Source organism: Cydia pomonella, chromosome 12 (assembly GCF_033807575.1).
Source record: "Cydia pomonella isolate Wapato2018A chromosome 12, ilCydPomo1, whole genome shotgun sequence".
In the NCBI taxonomy this organism is placed as follows: Eukaryota; Metazoa; Arthropoda; class Insecta; order Lepidoptera; family Tortricidae; genus Cydia; species Cydia pomonella.
In genome coordinates this window covers 18,804,636-18,822,449 of record NC_084714.1, presented here as the reverse complement: position 1 = coordinate 18,822,449, position 17,814 = coordinate 18,804,636, and the positions used below count along the sequence as shown (strand labels likewise).

Genomic DNA, 17,814 nt, shown 5'->3' with positions numbered 1-17,814 from the left:
CAATATTCGGTATTCGGCCGAAGAGTGAAGTTGGGTCGAATAGGCCGAATACTGAATAGTGGCCGAATATTCGTTGCATCTCTAGTAATAATCTTAGGATTGAAAAACGTTTGCTTATTTAAAATAGGCCATGATTTTAATGGTACCGTTCGGCAACACCCACTTCACTCATGTACTGTAGCGCGACAATACTGCCGAATGCTATGTTGTCGCAAATGTCTAAAATCCGGGCAGCAACGGATTTTGACATTTGCGGCAGTAATGTAGTCGGCAGTATTGTCGCGCTGCAGCAGTAATACCATTATGCCAGTGTAATCTGAACCTGAATGGTACCTTAAGTAATAATATCCTGTAATAAAAAAAAAGTGTAATGCTCATCTTATACCTACTACTCTTTTGTCTATTAACAGAAATCAGGTCAGTGAAATGCGTGGTCATTCGTGGTTTATGGCCAAATCAAATTATGTTCTACGCATTTTTCTTTCGTTTAAATATAGTCGCTGCTGTAGCTGTCCACAATTTTTTTTTGTCCGTGTCAGAAGAGCATAATATATATTTTTTCACTTCTGGTCGAACGACGAGATCCAACGTAGTTGTATGCCATTGTCCAATGAATTTAGAAGTTTGAAAAGAATTCTGTTGAAACCGATTCGTCGTCAATAAAATTAACTAGGAGTTGAAGTGGTCGCCATAGTCGAAATCGGCCGGAAGCATCAGTTAAATACGGAGATTTACTTTAGCCATAAACATAAAGCGCTCGTTCATATTTGTATTTATAATACCTTCATTAGCTCTGTCATCGAGTGTCTTATCAAATATTAATTTAAAATAGCCGATAAACGTCCCATCAGACTGAAGATAACGTCCGTAATGATATCATATCTAGTCGGAGGACAAATAAACTCAATTACCCGACGTCGGAACCCAGAAAAGTTACATTCCAAATACGATTTCAGTCAAACGGCCATCTGTATCAAAGGACAGGCATCGGGATAACTTAATTCTGGGGGCGGTTGGGACGAGCGAGCTGGTGAATGAGCTCTGCTGTTTTGATTATTGTGGTTTGGTATTTTTGATTTATAATATATAAAGAAATACGCCTTTTTCCGATAATTCTGAACAACTTACTCTAAAGAGCTGCGAAACAAATACTTGGCGCACAAGCGACAGCGCCATGCGGATTCTCTCACAGCATTTTTGGGTATCAATATCCAAATTATTTTGTTTGTTTCTTTTGTATTTCCTTCAGTTTTATTCTCTTAAAATATGACATATCTTAGTAAATACGTAGCAGTGTGCAAAATGAATAAAATATTTAGTGGAAAATACACTTAGCGTAAGCCAAATGTGGTTCAGGTTCAGCATTTAACTACGTCAATTTTGGTTGAAAACTATTATTTGTATGACAAGATTTTAATTATATTTAACCACTAGGATAAAAAGAATAGTTTTTTAAGCAATAACATGCAGAAATGTTTTATTAAAATCTGTGAACTTACTTTCATCCCTGCCATTTTCCAGGAATAATATTTTCTGACATTCCTCAGCACCGATTTCACAACTCTTTCTCTTTAAAAAGAATCTCTAGCCGCAACTTGAGCCGCCTTATCCCAAATTGAAGACAAAAGCCTCAACAAAAATATCAGGTAAGTTCTGCGATTTAATATCCCTTTGAAGACTAATTCAATCCTGAATTGAAACGGAAATGCCGTCCGTAAATCTTAAAATGTCCGTAAAATGTATATAGAGAAAGATACTGATTCTATTTATAACAATTTGACAAGGTTTTCATCTGATTTTGATACGACATTGAGTCGTAATATAAATATAAATAAAATAATCTTTATTAAAACTTTGAGTTATTACAAAACATTGGTACCTGGCTCTCAAAGTCGGTTTCCCTGGTTCAAAAGTCAGTTCCTTCACGATTACAAGCGAAATGTTACAATGTTAGACATAAAGATACCCATATAATAATTCATTCATAAACGATTTCATTCATTCATTCATTCATAATAATATCAAACATCTCATCACTAAAAGTGACTGGTAGAGAATGCCTTCTGGCATTAAGTCCGCCATTTGTACTCTTCATGTATTGTGCAATAAAGTTTAAATAAATAAAAAATAAAATAAAATAAAAGTGCAAACGAAACGCCTTATGTGACGACTCATGGTTGTCAGGCCTAATCGAACGTGTACTGACATCAAACCGATATTGGAATCATATCAGTTACCTGTCATTCGCGCTCGCTCGCACTAATACTTGTGCGGACAAGTCTGAGTGAAATGAACGCGCGAATGGCAGCAGATATGATTCCAATATCATTCTAACATCGGTTTAATGTCAATTCACGTTCAAATTAGCCCATGCATTTTGATTTTTTTTAGTTATTTATTGGAGAAACAACAGAAGTATGCGACGGGATAATAGGTTACATTGTTAGGTACATACGAGTATATTCTTGAGATGAACACTTACTTCCTTAAACGCTCTCACTAAAACATACTTAAAATAAACGGACGTAACTAAAAGGTATGTTTACATACAAGTTTACCAAGTGTTGTAGACCATGCATATGTGTTGTTACCACCAATCAGCGTGATCAACTTACGCTCAAGGTTCCGTGACGGTCAAAGTCATATCAAAATAAGATAAAAACTACATATAAGCATAGAATTGAAAAACAGAATAGGCCTCAAATGTTAATTTACAAAATGAAATCTCATCCCCGAAAGGAGGTGAAATTTGATTATGTTCGTAAGACTGACATTATTTCGGGCAGCAAAGTTTGAACAGTTTCGTTAAGGGGTTTCTTTGGTTGTACTTCGAAAATTGGGGAGGTAGGAATAAATTGCATTATTCTGTTGCGGATCAGGGCCTGGGTGGGGTTTGACGTGATGAATTTTTGATTTGTGTTCTATAAGACGCTGTGTTAAAAGGTCAAAAGCACTTGAGGGGATTAATTTATTATGGTGATTAATTAAGCGAGGAGATACTTCAACTTATATTCATAAATCGAGTGACATCAAAAAAAGGTTAGCCCTCGCGTGGTTTATTTTTATAGCTTTAAGGGATTTGCTACACTGAATGCGGTCTGCGGTATGCGGGCTGCGGTCAGGTCAGGTCATAATTTCTTGCCCGCATAACGCATCCAGTGTGGCAAATCCTTAAGAAAATACTTAAACTTAACCAACGAAAAACAAAGGGTATATTGCAGAAAAGTTGTACGTAGCTAATGACTGACATAGTCAATAACTGTAATTAAATCAATAAATAAATATTATAGGACATTATTACACAAATTGACTAAGTCCCACAGTAAGCTCAATAGGGCTTGTATTGTGGGTTCTAAGACAATGATATATATAATATATAAATACTTAAATACATAGAAAACACCCATGACTCGGGAACAAATATCCGTGCTCATCACACAAATAAATGCCCTTACCAGAATATGAACTCGGGACCGTCGCGTCGGCTGCATAGGCCGGGTTATTAAATTATGAATAAGTCTTAACTTTACTGGTTCCGTTGTGTTAGGACAATCAACTAATTTTAAAAACAATAAATTATTTAAGGTTGTGTGTATTCACATTTCACGATTTTCACGATTCTGTTCCAAGTTGATTCCACTGTATTTGCATTCGATTTGACGAAACTATTTGTCACTCGTCAAAGAATGAATGACTTGTTCTACAAATTCTTTATTCTAGTACATTTTGGTTAATAAAAAATACTTTTACCATTATCAAACGTACGTCTTTTTAATTATTTACGTAAAGTCCAAGTTTGTACAGCAACTGAGAAGTAAGCATTAATATTCCACTAAAACATCTCATCTAAAAGCTAATTAAGTAAAAGATAACTTATCTCCGGTCACTTTTACGAGAGCCCTACAGAGCCCGGATAAAAACAAAAGAGTACATTTCGGATTCATCTCACCTCTGAATTTTGAACTTGTACAAAAGCGATAACTCAGATAAATAAAACAAAGCTTTAGCGTTATAAAAATAGGGTCGTAAATTGTACGGATAGGCGTCGTGCCTTCATAAATTTGCCACAAACTTGATATTAATTACAGAGCCTGTAGAGTGCCCGCAAATTGTAATATATTGTAGGTACGTTCGTTATAGGTTTTGCTACAGTTTTCTGTTTTCATTTTGCTTCGTGTTTCATTAAAAGTTGCTTTCAAATGTCTGCTTGCACGAGGGTCTGTTATTACGGTATCTGGAACTTAAGAAATGCTTAAGTGGCTATATTGCTGTCTAGTATTGTATATCTATGTTGACGATCATGATATGAATTCTTATATATAAACATGCCTGCAATTAGATTATCTAATCTGTGTTATCTAAATCTAGAAATATGAAAAACTATGCTCAACGTGAAACATTTATTTGTTGTTGCTTGGATTACTTGAATTAAACATGAACTAATCAATGATCTGTTATAATTACTTAGTCACAAAAAAACCACAAAATAACGCCGTTGTAAAACAAATCAATATATATTTGGGGACTTTATATACACATATTTATATAAAGCTCTATTTATGTATATGTAATTGTTTAATAACAATATAATATAATATTTGTGCTACATACATTATGTATCATATACCTACATATGTAGCAGACATATTATATTGACATTCCGGAACGTAAGTAAACAATTATTAATGAAACAGGATCTGTCAGTTTCATATGTTATATTGTGGCATATACGTTATAGGTATTAGCTTCTGCTCGAGGCTTCCGGTCTGATTCTAATTTTAATATACGTCAAAAAGTTGATCTAGATACAATATGGATCAGACCTGTCAATGTCAAAAGTGACGTTTTTGTTTGAAGTAACGTCACTTTTGACACTGACATATTCGAGTTAGTCAAGTCTTCCGGTTCGAGCGCCATCTTGATAGTCACGCCTCGTGATTAATTCCTTTTTTTTTTGCTTATTAATATTGTTCAAACTGTAACTGAATACATGCTACATCTAAATTTGCTACTGTTGTAAAAATCTATTAAAAATATATGCGAGTAACAAAATATACCACCGGTAAACCGTGTAAACGCTACAACAAAATACGCTATCACGGCGAAACGCGAATAGGTGAAAAGCTACAAGGATTTTTTGATTTCAAGGTATACGACTAACAAACGCTTATTATACAGTTAACTAATGTGGTAGTGTGCAGTGAATGGAGAATAAATCTTGAAACGCGTTTAACCACCATTTTGGAGTCAACGGCCAGTAGTCCACGTGCTACTTGTAAAGTCTAGCTATCGCTTTACAAGAGCTAATAAAATCACCGCACACTGTCTTGTACTAATCGTACAATTTTAGTCGTACGACTAAAATTTTCTGGCTGTTTTATACATTTTAGCTGGTCCATTTTCTATGGGAAGGTATAATTTTTTTTCGATTTCGGGGCTGGTCCTATAGTAAAAGTTGCTTAGTATGATTCCATAACCGCCCTGGCAACGGGAATGCACATATTTTTTGGCCACCCTGTATATCTAAAATCATATCTTTATTGACGCGTTGTCTGATCCGCTTCTTTAACTATATACTTGGTATTCCCTTTAATAACCTCACATAAAGGTCCTCTCGGCATTAAGTAGAATAAATTCAATAATCCTTCAAAGAGTCTGTTATCTCGTGTATGGTTAATGGATTGCGGGACATCCTTTAATATTAAATATTTATCACGAAAAGGTCAAGTCGTAAAATTGACGACATAACATTTTAAATATATTTAATAACGTTAACTAAATACCACGATAAGGTCAAATAAAAACAGTACATAGTGAAATATTAGCCGTAAAACATAAGGAATCTTTTTAGTTACTCGTACGAAATTTTCGAGCACTAACAGTTTCACGCACTAATTTTATGGCTTGTGCCACGTATTACATATCCGAGGCGCGGATATCGTGACCGATGCTCAATACTGTTAGTAATTAAAAATGGAGACCTATGGAGCCTAGGCTCTCTGGAATATGTCGCTTACTATAAAATACGTGAGTTAAATCGTATCTAAATATCTCACGACAGACAAACTCGAATGTTGATAATCGTTAAAAAATGTGCTTAATTTTTTTTCCTTGTTCCAGCCGACAAAGTGCCCCCCGGTTTCCCCTCGATCGCGCCGCCGTCGTCCACCATGGTGGTGGAGGTGGGCCACACGGCCACGCTGCCCTGCCATGCCACCGGCACGCCCACGCCCAAAGTGCGCTGGTTGTGGAACTCGCTGCCGCTCGACATCGCGTCCAACCCGAGATACGCGCTGCTGAACGATAAGATGCTTGGTAAGTTGATATTGTAATACAACAACAATATACAGTAGAACCTTTGTTGTTGTTGTTGTCCTAAAGCACCCCAGAGGTGCAAAGGGCCTTCACACGCTCACGCCACGCCTTCCTATCTTCAGCTCGTCTTCTGGCCTCGCTCCAGCTCAACCCGACCGCTCGTAACTCACTTAGGACGGACCGTTGCCAAGAGTGTACAGGACGCCCGGAGCCACGGCTTCCGTCCGGCGGTTTCCACGCGAACCTTGATACCTTTGACCTTTTTTGGTAGAGCTTTGATAGCACGAAACTTGAGGGAAACGCCAAAAAGTTCATGTAAAACTTTTTCGAATAGGGAGTCGCAACGTAGAAAGGTTTTTGTTCATCATAAAGAAAGAAATTACATTAATTCTATAAAGCACACATACACAGGACAAGAAGATGAAAGACATTACATAAAAAGATATTGATAAGAACAAGAAAACAAAAAACAACAGATAAAATAAAGAGGTTTCCAGTTACATAGGTAAAACAAATGTACAGTTCGTATTTAATAACTAATTAGGCAAACTCGTAACAAACAATCTTATTGTTGTTTTCGAGTTACAGAGGCTACATCAAACCATACTTGTTTTTTTTTAAGTTAATTTAATTTTGTGAATATTTGATATAGAAATCTCACAGGATAAGCGTGAAGAGAATGGTTGGTTACTTCGTCTTAATGAGGTTAACTATCTAGAGTTATTGAGCTTCTGGGATTTGAAGGTAAGTGGACAGGATTTTATTTCGTGTCAAGGAGGATTTTGTCTTATCGAGGTTCAAGTTATCGAGGTTCTACTGTATTTTGTTTTCTGAGTTACTGATACACATGCCATCTAAATAGAGTTACTGAAGTGCAATGTGAAAAGTTACAGAAATACGTACTTTGCAAATAGCCGGTTTTTAACATTAGCTATTAATGACATTTGAGAAGAATGTTTTTAGGCAATTCTAAAAACTTGAAATCGGATTAAGTAAATGCTTATGACAAATTCTACGTGGCTAACTAAGCAAATTTACGAAACAAAAGTTTCACATATCGGCCTCAGCAAACGTTTAAGAAACTTTTTAATGCCTTTAACTTCTTTTACAACCTATTCCTTTCTTTAATTCTCGTGAGTTACGTATCACATCGAAAATCGTAATCATTTAAGCAGAACAACATTGAAACCATATCGTCAATAGATCGAGAAGCTGTCCAATAAATCAAAGGGATCAGTGTCTCGGCCTAGGCCGCAGCCACTGGTTTCATTCCAATTGGGTGCACTGCGGAGGCGAATAAAAAGTTCGGGCAAAACAGGACCATTATGGCTACCACCAGTTCGGCACTAACATAAACGCTGTCGAGAACGATACTTACTTTGTATGCATCTCGCTTGTACTCGCATATAAGTGCGTGCGAGATGTATAAAAAGTAAATTACGTTCTCGATAGCGTATATGTCAGTTTTGACACTGTCAGTGACTCATGGTAAGGGTCTGCTTTAAGAGGGAACTTGTATCGTGTAACTATTGTGTTAGAATTGGAATTTTTAATATTATTTCGACTCAGAATCACGAGCTCTTTCCATTTTTTGGGTTCCGTACCTCGAAAGGAAAAAACGGAACCCTTATAGGATCACTTTGTTGTCCGTCCGTCCGTTTGTCTGTCTGTAAAGACACTTTTTCTCAGGAACGCGAGGAAGCTGGAATTTATATTGAATACTCAGGTCTACTGTCCCTGGGAGCTGTGAAAAAATCAAACTTCTAAGCTAACGCAATCAAAAGATACAGCCGTTTATACCGCACATTTCCGCAAGGGAATCAAAACCTACAGGGTACTTCCCGTGAACTCAGAATCTTGAAATTTGGTACGAAGCAACGTCTTATAGCACAGACAAAGGAAAAATTGCGAAAACCGTAAATTTTTAATTACATCATAAAATAAAAATATTTTTAATAATTTATATGACTCGATTGTCTTTTACTTATGGAACTACAGGCTTGTACGGAACCCTCGGTGCGCGAGTCTGACTCGCACTTGGCCGGTTTTTACTAAGAAGAATAGTGTCTCCGCTTTTTCTGGTCCGTTTGGTTACCTTTTCAGTACAACCTTCTATGACCGTAACAAAACGGACAAAAAAATTTATGAAATTTTAAGGACACTTTTTTCTCTTATGAAAAAGGATCGAGAGAGCCCGTCATTCTGAGTAAAAATAAAATAAAAATTCCAAAATCTGAAATGCGAGTTGGGGGGGGGGGGATCAGCCACAATCATCATGATTGTTTTCACCGCACCAACTGGTAAAGATCCTCTTGAGTGTTCAAAAACGAATGAGAAAGTTGCATTTCATCCACATGCCAAAGTGATGCAAATTTTGAGCTGTTTCTTTATTCTACCAATGGACTTTAAAATATATGGATCTCCCTAGATTCGAAACACATAAATAATTGAAATTGAATTGAATTAAATTAAATGATGATTTTGAAAAAGGTTAGGTATTTCATAGATAGTATTTTCCTCACGTGGTGTGGTGAACAATTTTGTGTTCCACTCGGAGGCAGTTTGTTTAACCGACGTGCCTTGAAACCCTCGCACCGCTCAAGATTCCACTTCTCGAACTCGAACTTCAATTTTGGAATCTTTTGCTTGCTCGGGTATCAATTATCACTCATCTCATCTCTCTCATCAATATATCGGGTATCGGGGATCACACGAGCGGTTAAATAACAACGTTGCCCCCTTGTAAAACTATTACAATTTTGGATATTGGTCAATGAAATAAAATGTATTTTATCATTTTAACGGTCACGGTACTCTGGTTTGCCATAACTCGACTATCGCACTTACCACCAATCTCAACATTGGGTCTAGGGCATGCCAATCACAATTAACGTCAGCTGACCGGCCAATTAGATGATTTATAACTTTCTTGGTGCCTAAGAGAGCTGTACAGGAAAGTTCATCAACTAAGTCAGACATTCATTCAGAATTCATTATTGTAGATAATATTTCTAGGGGCCTACTGGTAATCAGTTCGCCGAACGATATCGGCCTGTCAGTTATTCGCAAAAGCTGCCCGATATCGATATGTACCTGGGGGCGTAGTCAAGATGACAATCGTTTATGCTACGACAACTAAAAACACCATCTATTTAGTTCGCTAGTGGTAGCGATAGAGAAACAGATAACGTATTGCTGTCGTAGAGGAAACGATAGTCATCTTGGCTTGCACTTGAAACAATATTTGAATTAGAGTTGTGCGTGCTCGTTCACTGAAAAGATCGTTTCAAACTAGTACAATCTTACAAATATACTAATGGCCCGATTCGAAGAATGATTAAGACACGATTAAGATCTTGGAAAGATCTTTAAAAATATATATATATATTAAAGGACATTATTACACAAATTGACTAAGTCCCACAGTAAGCTCAATAAGGCTTGTGTTGTAGGTACCTAGACAACGATATATATAATATATAATTATAAATACTTAAATACATAGGTGTTTCCTAACTCAGACTCTAACTCAGTTTTCTGACTCAGAAACAAATATCCGTGTTCATCACCCAAATAGCTCTTACCAGGATTTGAACCCGGGACCATCAGCTTCATAGGCAGGGTCACTACCCACTATACTAGGCCAGACCGGTCGTCCGAAAAAAATGATAACACAACGACATGCCAAATTGACGTTTATTTCGATTTCGCTGCGATCCCATTAAGATCTATCTACGATATTTCTAACGTCAAAGTGGTGGAACAGACGATACAAACAAAATTAATGAAACTTAGGTACTTATACACATAATTTGACGATGATTAGTTGTTTAGGTTTTTTTAATGTGTTTTTATGTTAGATTTTGGTTTGTGTGTAAGGATTTCACGTTTTGATTTTCTAATAAAGTTTTCGAATTGGCTACATACATATATAAAAACACAGACTGCTAAAATTGCAGCTGGTTACAAAATTAATGAACATACAACGTCATCTATTTGCTTTGAGTTTCCGAAGAATTTTCGAGGGCTTTTTCATACAATACTCTTGGTTTCTTTAACCCGTTCTTTATGCTGTAGCCATTAAAAAGAGCCCGGGAACGTTACTTAGTTTCCTGGTGTCAATCTGACTGGGATATGATTTGACGGCGTTCACCTTTGATTGATGTTAGATCTTATTTTAGATTGCGCGCCGTCGCGGTCTTTTCAAGCGCTGTGTTTACCTATTAGTCGCAAAAGCGTAGCGAGTCACTAGGAAGCCCGTGAAATCCAAGAAAATACACTTAAAGCTCGGCAGTGACCCATCAGTACAGGGGCCATTTCTCGAACGGTATTAGTCGGTATTTAGATATTAGGCAATAATAATAATATGTTTATATTAATATTAGGTAATAATATGTGTATATGTTAATATTAGGTAATAATATGTTTTGTAAGGTAATTTTAAGTATTTAGTTAATAAGGTTAAGTTGCTATACCCTACTCAGGGTCCATGTTGTGACAATTTAATTTAAGATAACATCTGTATGTACCATGGAATGCAATTAATAAATGAAATGAAATGAAATATTATTAGTGGATGCCATGGTAACCCATACGACTTGACAGTTAGTGGACTAATATTATGTATGTCGGCTATGTCAGCCATCTTCGGGCGCATGAGCGCCGAGCTAACTAGGAGTCGAAGTGGTCGTCATGGTCGAAATCGGCCGGAAAGATCATCATCATCATCATTATGTATGTATGTAAACACTTTATTGTACATAAGGGATAGGTAAAGATAAAATAAAAGGAAAAAATAATAATGTTGGCAATGTACAAAGGCGAACATATCCCTATAAGGGATTATTAGGGCCGATTTAGACGGCACGCGAACTCGCATGCGATTTTAGTTACATTGCGGACTATTGAGGTTACAACCAATTCGGCGACCGATCAAATACCGCAATGTAATGAATGAAACTCGCATGCGATTTTAGTTACATTGCGGACTATTGAGGTTACAACTAATTCGGCGACCGATCAAATACCGCAATGTAATGAAACTCGCACGCGAGTTCTCGCACCGTGTAAATGAGCCCTTAGTCTAATACCGGTCGAGAATTGCCCCCAAGGGGGCCTAGCCAAGATGACAATCATACATGAACGTTTATTGCTGATCGAATGTGTGTATTGCATGTTGGATCTATTGATATTAAAAAATTCTCTTTAGATCCATTTTGATAATAGTATAATTTAATGGATCTAATGATATAAAGAATTTTCCCTATAGATCCAGTTTTAACTGTCAACATAAATATTTGGATCTAACAAGAAAAACATTTCTCACTAGATCCATTTTGGATCTATGGACTGGATCTATCGAGAATGAAGGAACATATATCACCAAATATGGCATTCTATCAACGGTTGTCTCTTGTCTAGGCCCCCAGATGCCCTTATTAACGCACAAGTTTAAAGTGTAGTAACACAGTCTGAGCCCTATCTTGTAACTATATAGATTATGTCTAATCTCATAATACGTCATCACATTAGCGAGGAGTTAGCACTGTCAAAGGTTGGGAGTACGGCTTACGGACTTATGCGCTTAACCCAGTCTTAGGGCGTTGCGTTACCCTAGTTTAGTAGTTAAGTACCGCACTTTATGTCATTCAGGGGTCGGCAAACGGAATAATGAAAAAGATAGACAATGCATAAAAGAAAAAGTGCCAATCATAGTAGAAATTACCAGTATGAGGAATCTCAAAAAGCCGCAGGGACTTTTCTTCAATGGTCGAAGACCTCTCTAATATTAATTTTGTGAAGATCCACAATTAATAGTACATTATGTCATGTTAGATTGTAAGTATTTAACTTTACGTTTGAGTGGCATTAACGTGATACACTTAATTCGATTTTTGTCTGTTTGTATGATTTAATTTCATGTCTTTTAATTGTTTATATAAGAATTCAAGTCTTGGAGACCCTTTACATCTCTAAGGATATTTCAATGATAGTTTTTTTTTATATTTTATCTCTGACACTTAGAGAATTTTACATTTCTAAAGAATTTTAGTATTTGTTTGTATTCTTTTATTATAGTTTTTTTGTGTAATTCGACATTTAGAGACTGCATATATCCCTAATAAAGTGTCTAATATTTCATTCATTCCATATTTTTTTAAATTGTATTTTGTTAAATATTATTGATTGTAAAAAATTTACATGTAAAAGTGCCCCTGTGGCCTATTTGCTGAATAAAAGTTTGTTGATTTGTATAGTGCTTTCCTCAAACTTGCAATGAAATAAAAAAAAATTGTCAGTCATCTATTCTAAATATTCTGAATGCCACAGCGTGACTAAACTAAAATAGTCTTAGAAATCCCAAAACGTCCCAAGATCGAGTTTAATTATTAATGATGGTGATTAAAAAACGGTCACGCGGCGAATACAATTAGGAGGCGCATTCCAATTTTAAAAATATGATCCTGATTTTATATTGGTCTCAGTGTATTTCACATTTTTACTGATTTGACCAGGATACACTGACTATTATTAAACCAAGTAGGCCAATTTGAACGTACACTTTGAGATCAATATGACATCAAAATCATGTCATTTTAGTTGTCATTCGCGCGTGCATTTCGCTCTTACTTGCCCGTACATGTATTTGCGCGAGCGAGACGCACGGGCGAATGATACCAAAATTACATCATTTAGATATCAAATGTAAGTTTCGGCTTTAAGATCATATTTTTGAATTTAGAACGCGCCTGTAGGGCAAGTTAATGAAAGTTCGGCGCATGCCCTGTTTGCCCCGCGATATGATAAGCTCCTGAAGACGACGAAATGTTAATTATAAGCCGTTTAGGGAAGCGACAAGCGGGCGGGTGGAACGCGGCGGTTCAGCTGCCGAGAATTGTTTTAGCAAAGATAAGAATACTGAAGAAATACAGTTCTGAGCGCGCCAAGTTTAAGGCAATATTAATTATAGTTATAAAGATTTGGAGTAGAAATGGAGAAAATGTAATAGGGGCAAGCTAGCTTTATTTCATTTAACGAAAACAAATAATAAGATTATTGGTTTTTCAATAAGATATTTATTACAATTCTATATCTTTTTTCATTGTCTCGGGGGAATTATTTTGTGTGCTGTTTGTTTACAATGTAAACACATACCATTGATGATACTAAAAATTAATAAATACCCGTCAAAATCAATAAAATCGTTGCAAAATCAACATATTATCAACCAATCAATCAAACATTTATTCAGCAATTAGGCCACCGGGGCACTTTTACATGTTAAATTTTTACAAGCAATTAAAATAACAAAATACAATTACAAATATGGAATCAATGAAATATTACGATACTTTATTAGAGATGTATACTAATGTATAGTCTCTAAATGTCGAATTACACAAAAAACTATGATTATAAAATACAAACAACAAATACTAAAGTTCTTTAAAGATGTAATAGTCTCTAGGTGTCAGAGATAAAATATAATTTAAAAAAATGATCATTTTGATTTAATTATCATTAGAATGCAAAAAGTCTCCAAGACCTGAATCCTTATGTAAATAATGTATGGTACAGTACCGTCGGTTGCGAGTCCGAATCGCCAAGTTTTCGTTTTTTAATAGAAATAGCCGAACAGCGGGAGCTGTGGAGATCACAGGGAGAGGCCTTCGCCCAGCAGTGGGACACTATATGGGGCTAACAAAATAATAAAACTTTTTAACAAAAAATAAAACCGACTTCAAATAAAAATTAACAAAAGCGCCATACATGTACCTATAACATTTGAAGAGTTCCCTCGATTTCTCCAAGATCCCATCATCAGACCCCGACTTGGTGCCAAGAGGACCATCCACCCGTTCGATTAAAAAAAAATGGAAATCGGTTCACTATTCTCGGAGATATCGAGTAACATACATACAAAAAAAAACAGTCAAATTGAGAACCTCCTCCTTTTTTGAAGTCGGTTAAAAAAATAGAATAGAATAGTTTAGCGATATAAAAGCTAATAAAACAGCGGAAGCCGCGTCAACCGCCCGGCTGTCGCCGCCCGATATGCAAATAATTTCGCTAATAATGCCATTATGCACTTGCCGAGGTGTGAACCACTTTAAATTCAGTTAAAGCAAGCCGTGGGCTCCAAATCTCATTAATTTTAATTTATTCCCCTGGATTATTTCTCCTTGGTTGGGTCCGCAGCGTAACTTTTTGGTTACGTTGATTATAAATACATTCCGTGATAGCGATGAAAATTTGGGAGTTAATTAAATAAATAGATCATTTTCACGGGGCGCCATAAGTCTTATAAAGCTTGTCATAAATTTTAAAACTTTAAGTTTGAAGGTATTTTAAAAATTTGAAAACCAAAGTTTTCCACGATTATATTTTCAAAATCGAAACGTATCTGAAGTGGTATTCAGAAATAGGTAGAATATTAAACTGGTAGTTTCTGTTTGTGTATTTTAAGTACCCACCTATCTTTTTTTGGGTGTCATATCAATGTTTATGTGAGAACTGGTATACAATTTTGAAGTAGGTACTTGAGGCAAGCTGAAAATTTGTCTGATACTTTCTTTTTATTTTTTATACTTCGTCGGTGGCAAACAAGCATACGGCCCGCCTGATGTTAAGCAGTCTCCGTAGCCTATGGACGCCGGCAACTCCAGAAGAGTTACATGTGCGTTGCCGACCCTAACACTCCACACCCTCGTTGAGCTCTGGCAACCTTACTCACTGGCAGGAACAAAACACTATGAGTAGGGTCTAGTGTTCTTTGGCTGCGGTGTTCTGTAAGGTGGAGGTACTTCCCCAGTTGAGCTCTGCTCCATACTGGGTCCATACTTCTCCTATCATACCCTAACTCAGCACTGCAGGTCTGGCTGCAGGGTAGCGCGGCTGAATCAATCTATTTTTAAAGTTTTTTTTGTAATTTTTACAAGTAGAAATTAAGTATTTAAATAGTCTAAAAATAAGCTAGTGCCCCTAGTGTAAATTTATTCGATAGCGAAACGTGACGTACGCGTTTGCGTTAAGTCTCATTTTGTATTGGGTTTTGAGTTTCCAAAACATCCCGGTTAGTGCGCTGTTTCTAAATCCCATACAAAATGAGACAACGCAAACGCGTAGGTAAGTCATGTCACGCTATCGAATAAATTAACACTAGGGGGTTCTGAACATTTGGTCGGGTCGGAATATTTTACCTGAAAGTGTCACACAAGTAATGACATTTACGTTCCAAATAGTTGATGTTCACTTATAGAAACTGACAGCAGTTTGAAAAAGTAAATTGTGAGTCAGGCACAGTGTTGTCACATCTACCAACTTTTGGGTAGATCTACCTATTTTGCCTGCGTTCTATCTATCTACCTCCCTCGGCCTGAAATCTACCTATTTTTCAGAATGGTACAATTGTAAGTAATTCTCAATACATGTGACGGAACTCACGGAACATTACTTAATTTCTACCGAATTTAGATTCGATGTAATGAAAACTTGCCAAAGAAACAGATTATACAAGCAGATTCATTACCTACAAACAATGGAAATCCTCATTTTTTTTTTCGATTTCTTTAATAAACACTTGACAGTCAAGGTATTAAATATCGATACAGACAAAGTGTCAAAAATATGTATACACGACCTTATTGCCTATGTATTAAGGTAGTGTGTACATATTTTTGTCACTTTGTGCGTATCGATTTTTAATACCTTGACTGTACTAACATCACAATATTAAAGACTAATAAATAATTTGAAAAATTGTATACATATTTTTAATCATAAAAATGTACTTGCTATTGAGTGGTACATCTACCTGTTTTTCATTTTAAAACCACCCATTTCTACCTATTTTTGCACCCTGTTCTACCACTTCGGCAAAATTGTATGTGACAACACTGGTCAGGCATCTTTTACTCAACCACGGCAAGGTTAAAAGGAAAAGGTTTTTGCAGCAAAGATATCATTTTCTCGACACCTTGGCATGACAATAAATAAATATCATAGGACAACTTTTACACAGATCAATCCATTGACATATATCTGTACGGGCTTACGGGCACTAAGAATGGTGCTATTTCAGTGGTCTCTTACGAATTCGAGCCAATCGTGCAGTCTAACGCAACTAGTTGCGACCAATCACGCGCGCGATTCGAACTCGTCAACCAATTGCATTGTGGCATTAGACTGCACGATTGGCTCGAATTCGTGTGCGTAACACCGCTGTACTGGCCCCATTCCTATTGCCCGTAATTTCCGTCCTTGGGTACTAGATGAAGATATATATAAAATATAGTTATAGCTAAATACATAAATAACATACACACAAATAAATTACCAAGATTCAAACCCGTGACCATTAGCAAGCATGATCATTATCGACTACGCTAGAAAACCTTTAATAAAATAGCTTTATAAGTAAGTTAAGTACTCATTTCATTAATAACTTAAAATGTTTCCAGAAGAATAACCTCCCCTCTTTGCAAAGCGAATATTGACCGTTTACTTTATTAACCGAAGTAACTTTCTTTGTTTTACCTACTTGAAACTTTATAATATCATTTCTAGTTCTTAACTGTTTATAATATAACCGTGGAGGCGAAATACGCTCGAAGTTTGGGAAAGTATGAAGTTGTGAATGTGTTATCCGCCCGTATGAGCGTTATTTTCGTGTTTATGTTTTTTTTTTCTCACTCATGTTTTTTAAGTATTTTATTTACTTCTTAATTAATTCTAACTAATAAATACATATAAAACGTGAAAAAATAGGATTATAAATTGAGTAAAAAAGCAGAATCAGAGATAATGATGTATGATAATGAGTATAATAATTGACATCTATTATTATTTTATTTGCTAGCCTGTTGTGTCCCAGTGCTGGGCAACGGCCTCCCTCTCTTTCTTCCACGCGTCTCGGTTTATGGCAATATTAGGCCAATCTTTCCGAAAGACTTCAAGATCATGCCGCCACCTCCTTCGAGGCCTGCCGTACATCTATTTTAGTGTATAATTTATTTAGAGTATGGCTACATAAAAACACAAATAGACATAATATCTACATCCATCAAAGCTTTACATTGTCACTTTTTCCTTACCCGTTTATATCATGGTCTCCAATTTCCTTTCTCACTGACCAATTTATTTACCTAATATATACTCACAAATTATACTTTACGCCCCGTTCATTAAGACAGCTTTGCACGTCACATAAGTCCAGGAAATAACATTACCTCGTACTTAATCAACCACGGAGGGCGTAAGTAAATCGACCGCTTCCTGTCTCCGTAAGAGCTAGATTAAATGTGTGCCATGATAAAGTTTCCTTGGCCACTCTAAAATGAGCTCTAAGTACAGGGAAGGTGGTAATTTTTTGTAAAGCAATAGAAGCGAGGGAGATCGAGTGTTGCTGGACGGTATATAAAGCCTCTATTCTGCTGGACATTTATGAATAACGCACATTTTTCTTTTAATTACGCCGCTGTTGACGCATTTTATGACATT

At 36.3% G+C, this 17,814-nt stretch overlaps 1 protein-coding gene across 5 annotated transcripts in view; it reads left to right on the top strand.

Annotated features, from left to right (window-relative positions):
* The window catches only part of LOC133523806 (tyrosine-protein phosphatase Lar), a 701,140-nt gene that overhangs the window by 620,305 nt on the left and 63,021 nt on the right, over positions 1-17,814 (top strand). For all 5 annotated transcript variants that reach the window (XM_061859542.1, XM_061859541.1, XM_061859540.1 and 2 more), the window contains one exon: positions 6,121-6,315. In XM_061859542.1, the coding sequence (XP_061715526.1) occupies positions 6,121-6,315 (195 nt within the window). The remainder of the gene's footprint in view (positions 1-6,120; positions 6,316-17,814) is intronic.